Here is a 14,247-nt window from a genome sequence, read left to right on the forward strand (position 1 = left end):
CCATTTCCTTCTACAGCAACAGTTGTACGTGAGCTCAGACGAAGGGGTCACCCAGGTGTCCTTGCATCGCTGCCACATCTACGGGACTGCCTGCGCTGACTGCTGCCTGGCCCGAGATCCATACTGCGCCTGGGATGGCAACTCCTGCTCCAGGTTTTATCCCACAGGGAAAAGGTGAGCAGTGTTAAGCAGCCCAGTGAAGTCTGCAAGGAAAGAAGGCTTTTGTTCTGCTGTGTAGCCTGGGGTGTTGTAATGTGGTGGAGGAGTGCGATTCCTTGCAGGAGCATGTACAAACAATACCTCCGTAGCTATTGTGCTTGGCATTGTTCGTCACCTAGGAGTGTATGCTGCAAGAGTGTATGATAAAGAGCTTGCCTTTTCATATTTAAAGTAATGGACCGAAAAAAATCAAAAAACCCCATTCCTAATCATAAATATTAATCCTTCTGCCTCATGCACACAAGATCAGTGAAACATTTGTTCCCTTTGTTTAAATTCAGTTGCTCACTGTGGATGTAATTATGATAGCCCTAAATACAGCAAAATATCTCTCGGGCTGTCTGAGGGATAAAGTAATTTATTTTTTTTGTTCCTCATTTACTCCTAAGTGAGAAGAATTATTTCCAGGGAAATTTTAGGCAAATGTGATTTCCATGTAATGCCTCCAGATTTGGGTTTTTTGCCATGAGATTTATTAAAGCAGACAGGGAAAGCAATTTCTTTAATTTACAACAGAGCTAATAGTCCATCTCATAATTCTTATGCAAAACAGGAGCCTCTTTCGTCCTCCCAAGGGAAATATTTAATAGCAGGAGGCTGTAGTGAGCTCTTGTATTACTAAGATTTCACTTCATATACAAACAAAGCTACAGAACACAGGGTGAGGTATTACTGCAGAGGAGACAAACCCTTCAGATGTACGCCAGAGTTTTATGCACTATGTGCCGCTGTGCTCGCTCCCTGCACCTCAGCTGCAGATGCAGAAGACCAGATACAGTTAACGGGCTTCACTCCTTTACCTACATGGGACCGTAGACAGAAACAGGCAAAGCTTGGTTCTGCTCCAGTGACCCAACCAGCTGCTGACTGGGTCATCCCCTGGGATTAAAGACTTTTGTTATTGCAAAGTTTTCTTGATTCATTCCTTATTTCAGATTAAAAGGTAAAGCCCAACCTGGCCATGTAGCAATTGGTAAAGTACCTGGGGTTTTTACTGCTTTCTCTCAGCATACTCAGCCTCCAGTCTGCAATCTCATTGTTTTCTTCCATGGAACAAAGGTCAGAAGATGGGGGGAGGAAAGAAAAAAAAATCCCCGAGTCTCAGGCCACCTAACTCCTACACCAACATAGTTGCTGAAAGATATAATGAGCAGTCAGGTATACCCAGTCTGTGCAGTTTCCAGTGGATTCCTTGCCATCCCCATTATATACACCCAGGGTTATTTCCACTGGGGTTGGCTTTCATGCTGACATTTTGTTTGCAATTTGCTTTTTATATCAAACTCAAATAAACACCTAAAACTGTATGGAAAAAAATCTGTTTTTCATATGTGAAGGAAATGAGTTGTCCCTTTATCTAACAAGAGAGATTATGAAGGAGAATACATTGGTAATTAGAGCCAAATCCCATAGTCTAGACAGTAGTATCTGCTGGACGCATTTGCTTATTTGCTTCTTTTGACACTTCTGTCTCCTATGGATTACTGCAGTTCCTCATCCAACATCGATTTACCTCAAAACACCTGACAGTATCACCTTTATTTTCTAAATACCACCTTCTCAATCTTTTTTTTATAAATATCAAACTGTAAGTTTACATTCTTAGAACTGCTTAATGCAAGCGGCGTGCCATTTCTGACAGTGTGGAACAGCTCACGGTAGCACAGGAATCTTGAAATTTATTCAGAAATTCTTCATTGTCTCTTTTGACTCACATAAATAGTTCACAAAGGTTAAGATCCCAAGGCATAAGATGAAATGTTTACCATCAAAAATATACTTGGAATGTCAGAAATTACTGCTTTGAAACATCACCTTTCAAATGTTTCCTTTTAAAACAATGCAGTGAAGAATCAGGTGACACAGGATTATAAACACTGTCTCTGGGTGTTTGTGCAGTACCTGGTATAATGTGACCACAGAGGCACCACCCTTCACACAGCGGTACTGGAGCTCCAGGGGCTTTCAATGGTTTCTGATCTCACGAGTCATTAGTGCATAGTTCAGAATACAGCTGTTACATATCCCAGCAGCATCCATTTGCAACAATCTATCACCAATATATTTTTTTGTTGAACTTAATAAATATTGATAAATATTGAACTAACTTACAGAATATTCAGGAAAAAAAAAATCTTAAGAAAAAAAAATTCAGGTACCAGATTTTCATGCACTGAATTCTGTGAGCTATGACCTCCTAGCCAAGAAGGACTGAAATGCCAGTATTCCCAATCCCAGTAAGCTCCCTAGCTAGTTTGCTATAGAATCGTGATTTTGCATCTGTCATCCAAACAATATAACAAAGTCTCATTTAGAAGTATTCTGAGACTTGGTAAGTTTTAGTATTTTTTGGAAATAGTCACACACAAGTAGAGGACAGAACTGAATCTTAGCTCTTCTCCATTCTGGATGAATACTTCAGTCCCTCTGCTACCAAGGTGGGTACAGGCACCAAAAATAAGGTGCTGTCAAAATCAAGGAGGGAACATGCCCTATACCATAATTTTCTATCGGTGCATTAGATATGAGCACTGTGACTCTTACACATCTCATTCTTAGGTGCTTGCCTTTATGAAGAGTTCCAGCTGGGGGTTCTGGCCTTGCATGTAAGGTCTTGCAACAGTGAATGCATGCCTATTTTATGCATCACGTCTAGCCTTTCAGCCTCTATAGCTCCATTGCAAAACTACTTTACCTACCAAAAGTACAACCATTTTATAAACTTCAGCAAACAGATTATTCACTTAAACAGTATCTTCACTCTAAGAAGCCTGTCAAGAGTAAAGCACACTCACAGTAGGTCATGAACTATCCCTAACAGTTGATCTAGTAAAAAAAACCCACAAACCCACAAATAAAAAAAGTGTTTATTTGCAGTGTAGCTATCTTGGAATAACATTTTGTTTTTACAAAATATTTCAGGAGGAGTCGTAGGCAAGACGTGAGACATGGAAACCCTCTGACTCAGTGCCGAGGTTTCAACCTGAAAGGTACTGTAATTTAGAGATCCTCATGCTATATAAAGAATGCATGGCTTTCCTTTATGTGATTCATCATAACTCACATTATCTATGTGGTTTACTGGTAAAGCATAATTATTTTCCAAGTTGAGTTTTGTTTTGATTTGATTTTAACATCTTTCCTTCCAATTACATGAAACTTGCATATATATGATAAAATAATGAACCATGAAATACATAGTTCAGCATACATTAAATGAGGAGCTGACAGTGTTGACTAGCAACAGGTACAGTTAATTTGAGGGCTGTTCTACTTCTAAACCTGTTCAGTTTTTATTAATTCCTCTTCATTCATTTAAGTCTTGGACCTCAGAATTATTCTTCATATTTGAGGCCATATTGTGTTTTGAAGCACATCTTTCAGCAAACAGCAGGTGCTCAACCTGTCTTTTGAGTTATGATTATTTCTTTCTCCCCTTACACGGGAAGATAAACCATTCCAAATCTCTTTATGAAGTCCCTTATTTCCATCTCTGCAGCTGTTTACTCAGCCTGGCATGGTGCAGGTGGACAGGGGAGCCAATGCTCTGCCCTCCCAGCTATGACTTTCTCCAGATGGATGGACACCAGTCAAGTATTATGACCAAAGTCATAGTAAGAGTAGACGCATACATAAAGGCAGCTTAATCCTCTTCAACCCCATGCATGGCTGAGCTAGGCTGTGGCAATGTATGCCATCAAACCAAGGACATACGTTAGAGAATTATGCTCCTTTCACCTCTGATTCTGAGCCTGCATTTTGAAGTGCATTCTCTGGCGACCATCTGGAGACCAAATAATAGATCTGATTGTAAATTTTTGATTGAATTTTTTGAGTAAAAGAACAATGCTTTAAGAGTTACATGTGAAACGTTCGGTTAATAATAATTCGACTGAAATGGTCTCCACTGGGTCTCGGAAGAGTCTCCTGGATCAAAACAAACCACAACCGTCAGTTGGGTGTAGATCCCTCAGCCCAAATGTGGGTAATCCTGCTCTAGCTGCCAATCTACAGCGCCAGCGGGTCTTTCCCCATGACTCAGTATTAGGTCATTTATATGAAGCTGAATAGCTTGAACAGGCAATTACAAAAGATGACCCCACCATTAGAGTATGCACCTGAACTCTGAGAGATCCATTTTAAAGCTTAGGCTCTGAATCATGAAGTAACTTGAGCTGCATGTCCTACCTTGCAGGCATGTGCTGTGACCACCCACCCATTGTCTGTCTCAAGGGTGTGTGTCTCCTCTTTCCATGTGGAAAATGTGAGAATGCCAACTGTCTGCTTTCTGGGCTGAGGGGAAACAAATGTTTAAACCTTGACAGTCTTGTGAAACAGGTTTCTTGTTTTCCAACCATTTTTTTTTAATGTGGATGTATTTATAGGTTTTTGTATTTTAGCAACTTTAAAGGATGTTTTGGTGACAGCAGTGGGATATAGTACAGGTAGAGGGCAGTTGTTTCCCCCAGTGGAAAAAAAGATAAAAAGAAACAGCAACTTAGACTCTTTCAAAATATAATTAAAGCCATTTATAGCAAAATGACTATGTTTGGGGAAAACATGAAATCTACCTAAAGGACAAAAGAGCAGAGAGTCGGGCAATAGCAAGAAACCTTCCAAGTTCATAGGGAACCATAATCTTGAAACAAAATCTTTAAACATGATAGGTTGCATGCCTTAGACCTCTCAGCACGTATAAACTCAACGTTTTTGGCATATTGCAGTTTTTAAATAGATCATCGAGAACTAAGGGGCTTGTATGATTGCTTTTCAAATGTTCTCTTTAATATTGTTACGCTTGTGTTAGCCCTTACGGCCACTAGAGAAATGCATTTGTATTCTCTCAATCTTTTTCTTAGCATATATAAGTAGTAATATTATGGATTAGGTAAGAAGTTAGATATATATCAATCAGTCAAACAGATAAAAATGCATTTCTGTGTTACAGCTCTGATTCTCACTGTTCCACAGCTACAGATAGATCAACCCACAGATAAGCTCTTTCCTAGCTTATGGTCTGTGAATGTAAAATATTTACATGTTATTCTCCTAAAAGTTACAATTTATTTTGGTACAACCTCATAAATGTGCTAAAAACTTTGAAAGACTAAAACCAAGCAAAGTCTCCTTCCTTTAATAGAATAGATTCCAATTTCACATATCGGTTGATGAAAGAAGCTGAAAAGAATGGGAGATAAAGTAAGAGTCTGAGGAAAACCAGTCTTTGTGCAAAAACAAAGTCTGATTTTAGACATGTCGACCTCTAGGTATTTGCATTTCTCATACTATTTTGTATCCATTGCTCTTTTTTTTTTTAAAAAAAAAAAATCAAAACCAAAGAAAAAAAATTGTATTTTATAATGATGTAACCTTTTAAATCTGGAAGTGTATTGTTTTCAGGACAAACATTATGATTTGGGCCAAGCAATGAGCATCTTAATGTTCCTATCGGTAACTGCCAATTGTTCGTCTATCAAGACTATAAAGGGGCACAACAAGTCCAAGCGATGACATACGCTCAGCACTTGCGCAGGTGTTGCTGGAGTGCTATAAATCTGTCCTGCTCTTTGTTGCTGGCCTGTCTACATTGCCTGTCAGATTTAGAGCCAAGTCCCCTCCTTGCTTTGTAAGCGGGAGCCAAGCCTGCCCTCTCTCGCCTCCCCGTGATACTGCACACAGCTGGAATGGACGGAGCTTTCTTCAGGGCGTGCTGCTGTATTTTGGGTCATGCAACCATATTCTCTCAACTCATAAACTGTGAAGTATGAGGAAATGTATTAAATGCTTCATTCTCCTTTGGATAGTTCTAGACAGGTGTTCTCGTAGTAGTAGAGAATGAGATCATTTCAGGGAAGAATATCCCTGAGCTCAGTTATCCCGTCAGCAGAGCTTACCAGCCCACAGGTATCCTGCTTTCTCAGGACAGACCATGTCAGATTGAAAACACTGGTATTTGGAACTGGATGTGCTTCTCCACATTTCGTTTCATTTCTTTGAAAATTTTGTGCCCTAAATTACTTATTATTGGCCAATATCAGGATCAGATATACTTCATTTCACCTATATTGCATTTTACCTGTATTGCAAACAGTTACTTGCTTTCTGTATCAAATCACCATTCACACAGTAGCCTGATCTGTTTTCTTTTTCTTTCTAGCATACAGAAACGCTGCAGAAATAGTTCAGTATGGAGTAAAAAACAACACCACCTTTCTCGAATGCACACCCAAATCTCCTCAGGCTTCTATTAAATGGCTGCTACAGAAAGACAATGACAGGAGGAAAGAGGTGAGTAATGTGAGCAGTAGCTCTGGAAGGGACCTCAGTCAGCATCTAATCCACCCCCGGACCAAGGCGAGGGAGCGTTTGTGTTTTCATCAGACGGTCTGGCTACAGTGAAGCTGGAGAATTTGTGTGGGTGCAGGACAGTGACCAGCACTTTACTCATATAAATAATATACTCTTCAGTATAGCTGGGACTTCACTCCTCAGCCCCAGTGATTTCTATCGGACCAGAACAGCTATCAGAAAATTCCTGTCAGCCCCTAAAGTCAGGGAACTAGTTAATGAATTTTTCCTTCACCCCTTACTAATTGCAAACTGAAGGTTTGCAGCACTCAGAACTTCTTATTGATCTGAGGAAATAGGCATAAAAGCAATAACCTGTATAAAGTTCAGGAAGAAGTCAGCATGCAGTAGCCCTTCTGTGCTATTGAAGAGATAAAAGGCAAAAGTGGGAGAAATGTGAAAGGTTTCTTTAGCAAGAAACTAGTCCAGGCTAAGAACACGTATTGACAAAAGCATTTCCCCACCATGGTGCAATCACATTTTCCATTACTGCACTCTCTAAGGCTCTCAAGTTTCAGCACTGTAATATACAGTATGATTGTTTATGGGGAATATGCCTTCCTTAAGTAATATAAAAGGAAAAAGTCCATTTCAAATCCAAGGCAGTTACTATATGAATAAAAAGGAACATCTTTCAAAAGGAAATATTAAGTAATATGGTGTCTGTTGATAGATTATAAACACGGAAAAGCATTATTCTCCTATCAGGCCATTTTCCAAAATCAGAGAGGACTTACAAGCCTTTCACTGGGTCTTTCATGCTGTTTTTCTCATGTACTTTTCAAAGACTCAAGCCATGTCCTGGCAATCTAGGTGTAATTCTTTAACCCTTTGCTTCAGCAGAACATCTCTCTTTTTTATTCTTATGTTCAATAACTATATTAGAATCAATGCAGTTTTAAATAACAACAGACAACTAAAGCAATCAAAGGGTTAATTACATTTCCAGCTCTCAGATTTCTGAAAATCTTACCTCCACAATGTCTACAAAAAATTACAATAACAGAATAGCATAATAAATAAATGAATTCCCAGGAGAATCAGGTATAATGCAAAGTGCAGTGGCAAAATAGAAAAATCATTCATAACAATACCAGCACTGGTATTCTTTCATAATGGGTTAAATTAGCGATTTTTACTTCACAGCTGATGTGCAAAGGGACCTGTGCACAGTCATTTATAATCAGATGATAACTCAACAAGCTGTGGTAACTTGCTTCCTTCGGATGATGAGACCATCTCCTGGGACCGTCCAGAGTCTGAAGCCAGAAAGGAAATAGGAGAGTAGAAAAATTGCTCTTGGTTTCCAGTGAGCCAAGTCCCAGCTGAGGCCACTGCGATGAAAACTTTTACACCAGGCTGTAGACTCTGCAGTGCAGATAGAATTCTTCAGAAGTTAGCCCCAGGAACCTGCTCAAAGTTAAAATACTTAACTAGAAGCCACCTTGTGTTCAGTGACAGATCAACCCCCAATTCTGCACCTTTCTTCCATTGAGTCTCAGCAGCAATCTCTGATGTTGGAAGAGACATTCTCGGGGGTGTAACCATGGCAAACAAAAGTTCATTTCCTCAGCTCTGCTATTTGAACATTAAGAAAACTCTTCTTTCATGTAGTCTCCAGATTTGCATCTTTGTCTTCATCTTGATCAAATTTATTGTAACATAACGAATAAAAATATTCTTAAGTCATTTTCTTTAGCGACACTTACCTACCTTGAGGTAAGTTCTCTTCTAACAGTAGCAGTAACAGTGGTCTCTGGGAGATGTGATAAAGGAAAATATAGTACAAACCCTTTAAGAAAGAAAGAGGTGTTTGAAGTGAGACTTATCAAGAGGTCCAATACTGTGATGTTCCATAACATTCCCTAAAAAGTTCCTTCTGCCTCTTTACCCTTTAGGTCAAGCTGAATGAGAGGATCATAGCTACTGAGCAAGGACTCCTCATTCGCTCTGTCCAAGACAGCGACCGGGGGCTTTACCACTGCATCGCAACAGAGAACAACTTCAAGCAGACCTTAGCAAAGATCAATTTCAAAGTGTTGGATTCAGAGATGGTGGCCTTCATGACTGACAAGTGGTCCCCTTGGACCTGGGCCAGCTCGGTGCGAGCGCTGCAGTTCCACCCAAAGGACTTTGTGGGAGCTTTCAGCCACTCAGAAATGCAGATGATTAACCAGTACTGCAAAGACAGTAGACAGCAAGGTCAGCAGAGGGAAGAATCCCAGAAGATGAGAGGGGACTACAGCAAACTAAAGGCCCTTATCAATAGCAGGAAAAGTAGAAATAGAAGGAATCAATTACCTGGATCTTAATTTTATTTTGTAATAATAAATATCTTTGTCCTTATTGTAGGGGGCTTATATTTGTCTGTTGAGAAGAAATTTGAGCAAATCTGATGAAAAATTAAATGAAAATCCAACAAGCCTCAGAAAAGATCCTCCTCCCAATAAAATGCAGTGTAACTAAACTAAAGAAAATAATGCAGAGCATTTTGTTTCCTAGATACTTACTGACACTAGGTTGGGCTCTGTCCTAGAAGCAGAACTGAGTATTCATCTTAAACCAGATTCACATTTAACATCTCAGTATTTAATTACAGTTGAATAGAAATTTTTACAAAATCAATGCATTATCTTGCAACTCTGGAACTATACCAGACTGGCGGTGAAAGAATCTGGGCTAAGATGCATGCTCAAAGGAGGATGGTACTAAGATTTTCTTGCACTGCATTTAAGAACATGAGTTTCTTCTTGTTTACTGTTCAATATTGGGTTTACAGCTTTCACTCATTGTTCAAATCATGTGAATGCATGCTGATAGGAAGCAAGTAAAGTATAGTAGAAATGTTTCATTCATTCAGAGGTCAAATGAAGGAACGAGTAGAAGAAAAATAAAAAAACATATACTTTATCAGAGGAAACACTGATTATTGTGCATAGTATGAGTTGTAATAAATTCATGAGTTCTGGAATGTAACTTAAAATATCTCTGCTCATATTGATTTTTATTAAAATAGGGTGTCTTATAAACTACATAGCTTTATAAGTGGCACAAAGCTAACATGAGAATGTTCGTTATACAATTTTGAAAAACACCTAAGTGACTTAGGCATTTTAGTTATTTTTCAAAGAATTACACTCCAATTTTTTTCAAAGGACAGAATGTGGGTACACTGTATAGTGTTTACCCAGAAATGAAAAACATAGATTATCTTTAATCTGTTCTGTGATTAAATCGGAGATGGTCTGCAATGTGGAAACAAGTCATGAGTGTCTTTGAAAATTTTAAAACATGATTTTTTCAAGTGTTTTCTCAAATTTGCAAATATTTTAACTAGAATTTTTAAATTAAGCCTTCTCCATTTTCCATTCCTTGTACCCTTTTACTTTTCAATGTTATTTTCACAATTTGCTCTTATTTTCAGTTTTCTGCTGAAAAGAAGATCAGGAAAAGAAAAGAAAAAAGAATGAGGGAAAAATAAAACTGAAAAATGGGTTTGGTACAAAAACTAAAAAGTTTAACAACTTGAGAGGCATGTTTAAACAGAAATATTTTTGTTTAAGAAGCAGCTGTCAGATCTAATGAGGTATGTTTAGTTGAAAATTGAGTAAATGTGCATCAAGCCTATCACTTCTTATTTTTTTTTGAGCGACACTAATGCCAAAAAATAGGGACAAATCTTCCTCATTTTATTATGTAAGAGTGTTCCGGAAGCCACTGAGTGTGTTCAAAGGAGATAGATAACAGGGATTGAAAATTTATGAGTACCTTAGAAAAATAGTGGTTTATTCCATGGTATTTTATGATAGTATACAAAAATATAAACTAATGTTCAGCTCAAAAATGAGCTATGTTCAGCTCAAAAAAAAAAAAAAGGTAAATTTTTGATAAAAAAATTGAATGAAAATAATTTCTGAACCCAAAGAAGAGAAGAAAAAATATTTTTTAGAAGTTGTTAGTTCCAGCCAGTAACAGATGGGTACTGTATTTTAAAATATAGTTTTAAACATTTTAATGGGTCTTTGTTGAAACTCTTTGGGCATTATTTTGATTCTGCTTCTATTAGAACACTCTGGGAGTAACTCTTTAGGGCATAGGAGAACACCTCTGGGTTTGCGCCAGTGTGAACTAAGATCTAGTGCAATGGAGGTAACCTGGTATCAGTTAGATGTGTCGCTTTATCACCACCTGATGCAGAATAGCTGGGACATGGGCCCTGATTGATCAAACCACTTAAACACTGTCTCTAAGTCCCTTTGACGCTGGTGGGACTTCTTTGAATTTAATGTGTGTGCTTAGTGCTTGCTTCAAAGGGGGTGGCAGTGCCAGCCTGCTCATATGTTGCCATCTAGTTAAGTGCTTTCCTTGATCAAAGCCTAAATCTATATTTCTGCAATATGTAGCCACTGGTATCTAAGGTCCTTCTTATGGAAACCATTGGGAAACTTTCTCTTTGACTTCAGTGAGCTTGGATCTGGCCCCAAGAGCTGGCAAAGCACTCTGGAGGAAAAAAAAAAAGGAAAATGAGATGGGTAAGGGAAAATAAGTTTTTTTTTTTCCTCAGCTGACTTTCAGTGCAGCAAACTACTTTTTTTCTGAGGATGACTGACTTCTGAAGTGTGCAAGTGACAAACCAAAAATCAAGTGCCACGAAATAAAACTACCTCCTGGAATGACATTAGTGCATATACTCTGTATGCTGCCATGCTCTTCCTGTTTCCCCAGCAGATCCACTGCAGAGTTAATGTGATATTAATGTCTATTGTGAGGATCATAATTGCTTCCAGATGGAATACAGTGATTAATAGATATTTAAGGGTACAATTTACCCTTTAAGTGGTTAGGTACATTGATATCTTAATAGGCCCCCATTAGGCCTCAGAAATTATAGTTACACTGTTTTCTAATAGAATATTGGCAATAAGGGATTCCGTTAAAACAATCAGCATCGCTCAGAGTTTCATATGATGATAAAATAATATTTTTAAAGCTGCTTCATATACCATTATTATGGTATGACTGTTTAAGGGATTATACTTAAACTAACATTTTTCCTGCTGCATGAAAACTTCAGCATATATATAATAAGCTTCTGTCAGTGCGTAACCGGTCCAAGCTTCCATGCTTTAGCAGCCTTCCCCTGTGTATAGAGTAGTCAGGAGCCAGATGCTCGGCTGGTATAAACTAATGTAACTTCCTTGCTGTCCATTTAGCTACTGTGGTTTATACCAGCTGAGGGTCTGGCCCTAAATGTACAGAATAGACAAACTGCAATTTTTATTTGTTTAAAGTAGCCCCTTTACTGTAGGCAACACCAAAACTTAAGACTGTAATATTGTTTGTGCTATTTAATACTTCCTATTTTGAGGATTACTGAATAATGTATATAATTTTATTCCTTAAAAAATACAAAAGCAAAATGACTTCTAGGCATAACTTCACCAAATGTAAAGATATGTTCTCTGCTAAGAACTTCACCGTGTACTGATTTTTTTTGGCTATTTTTATTTTGTGTAGTTTGTAAAGTTTGCTGAAATCTTGACCTAACAATGTGTTCTTTGCAATTGTTGTTACTGTAGATACGCGTGTTTTATTAAGAAAATCTTGTTTTCAAAACTGTAGGTATGTGTATAAGTTCCTAGCATGATGAAACTGTCATTACAGTGAATATGCATTATATAAGTGTGTAAGAAAGAACAAAATGTAGTTTAACATAGTGCTATTTAATTGAATATCTAAAATACTATTTGCCTGACAAAATAAAGTGTGTTGCAACAACTTAAAAATTTGTTTTCCCCTTTATAGATGTGTGTTAAAAATAAGGAACTTTTTTTTTTTAATCTGAAAAGCAATCCCATAGACTTTCTTAAACAAGTCCAAGAAAATACTCGCAGCATCAGGTATTACAGCTGGTCCGTTCTGAGTCCTGCTCTGCGCTGAACACTCAGTCACAGAGATTTCCAGGAGTACACGAAGAGTTGGAGATGAATTCTTTCAGAAATGACCCCATGTAAAGACCCTGCATATAAACAGGTTAACATTTGTTCACTGTAAATAAAGAAGAAAAGAAAAATTGGTTTTCTACTAGAAGTATAAAGTCAATCAGAAATGTCCAACTTTAAAAACGGGGAGTGAGGTGTAAATGTGTTCTGCTTTTATTTCACTGGGAAGAAAAAAAACTCCCAACCAAACAACAAACCAAGCGCCTTCTGTGAAATCCTGCAGGTGACACAGATTTTGTTGTTCAGCTTTTTCTTTCAAGCTGGGACTGGAGGCATTCTCCAAGCAGCTCTGCAGGGGAGGCAGGCTGGTGGGGCTGCGCCGCAGGGAGCCGCAGCTCTCTCCCATTTCCTGGCTTCTCCTTGGAGTGAAATAACCTGCCCGACACCTACAGCATGCTCCTTTTTCCTGCATCTATCATCCAAGCAGTGTTATTGTTGCTCTTCTTATCGTCTGTTTTTCCAGACGGGTTTTAACAAGAAAGCCTAGGGCCTCCTCAGTTCTTTGGGATAATAATTAAAAATTAAATGTCACAAATACTGACCTTCACAACAAGGTTCTGGATCATTAAACCCGGATTTTGATTTCCCAGATAGATAGGTTCCTGCAAGGCTTTATGAGGTGTGAGTGGATAAGATTACCTCACTCCAGGATTTCCGTACTGGCTGGTTACTAGATGTGCTGACACTGGATAGTTACCTGCTCAGCAATCAGGCCAGTTTGGGTCATAAGCTGAAGTTTCGAGCACTCCCACGTGCTACAGGAAATGTTTGGATTAGGCTCCAAAAAAGCTGGACATTTACAGAGTTTTACACTCTGAGAAACCTTTCCCAGATCTGATCCTCTACCTTTAAATCCTGCTCAGTTGTCTTTTGCTGATTTTCTCCCCCTTCTCTTTTTTCCCCCTCCTGCAGGGTTACAGCATGGTTCAACCCGCATTGCTTTGATTCCTTAGCTCTAAGCAGCAGCAAAACAAGATATGGAACTTCTCAGGACATCAGATGTGAGATCTTCAAAGATCTGAGATTTCTCCTTTGTCTGTTGGAATTTTTTCTCCCCCATCTGGGAGCTACTGCTTTGTCTAAGGTCTCTCTTTTGTCGATGAGACCTTTCTAAGGTCTCTCTTCAAGTGAAAGCAGGATGCAAAACCCACACACTTACAGAGTCTGTTGCGATGCATGTGCCCATGCAGGATCCCCATACGGGACAGAGCAGTGTCGAGTGCAGCCACAGAAGCCCAGAGGGGACCTGCGAAAAATGTTGCCTGCACAGAAAGCACCGCTAACAACAGGGTGGCTCCCAATGCTACAGGATGATTGCTGCCTCTGGAATTAATTGTTGCCTCCAGAATTAAGTCAGCAGCTGTAATTTTATGCAGGCCATAAAAGCAGGTTAAGGTATTGTGGCTTTCGCCTAATGCAATGGACTAGGTCTCAGGAGACCAATACTTCTTTATCCTTTGCACTGCAGCTGGCTTGCTAAGCCCTTCTCATGCACCCCAAGGTGGTCTGGGGAGAAGTGACTTCATGTGATATGAGCCCAAGCAAAACTACACATAGATACTCACCAGCAGGTTCCAGATAGATACATGCATACATACAACTACCTGCATACAGAGGAGCTTTTCTTTCCATACAGTATTTGCTGATCCATTTAGCTTCCTTTAACATTACTTTATGT

At 38.9% G+C, this 14,247-nt stretch overlaps 1 protein-coding gene across 1 annotated transcript in view; it reads left to right on the forward strand.

Annotated features, from left to right (window-relative positions):
- Positions 1-12,635, forward strand: part of SEMA3C (semaphorin 3C) — a 123,914-nt gene extending 111,279 nt beyond the window's left edge. The window contains exons 15-18 of the mRNA XM_075144470.1: positions 17-174; positions 3,142-3,209; positions 6,377-6,507; positions 8,466-12,635. Of these exons, the coding sequence (XP_075000571.1) occupies positions 17-174; positions 3,142-3,209; positions 6,377-6,507; positions 8,466-8,879 (771 nt within the window). The 3' untranslated portion in view covers positions 8,880-12,635. The remainder of the gene's footprint in view (positions 1-16; positions 175-3,141; positions 3,210-6,376; positions 6,508-8,465) is intronic.
- Positions 12,636-14,247: the final 1,612 nt, after the last annotated feature.

Source organism: Calonectris borealis, chromosome 1 (genome assembly GCF_964195595.1).
Source record: "Calonectris borealis chromosome 1, bCalBor7.hap1.2, whole genome shotgun sequence".
Taxonomy (NCBI): Eukaryota; Metazoa; Chordata; class Aves; order Procellariiformes; family Procellariidae; genus Calonectris; species Calonectris borealis.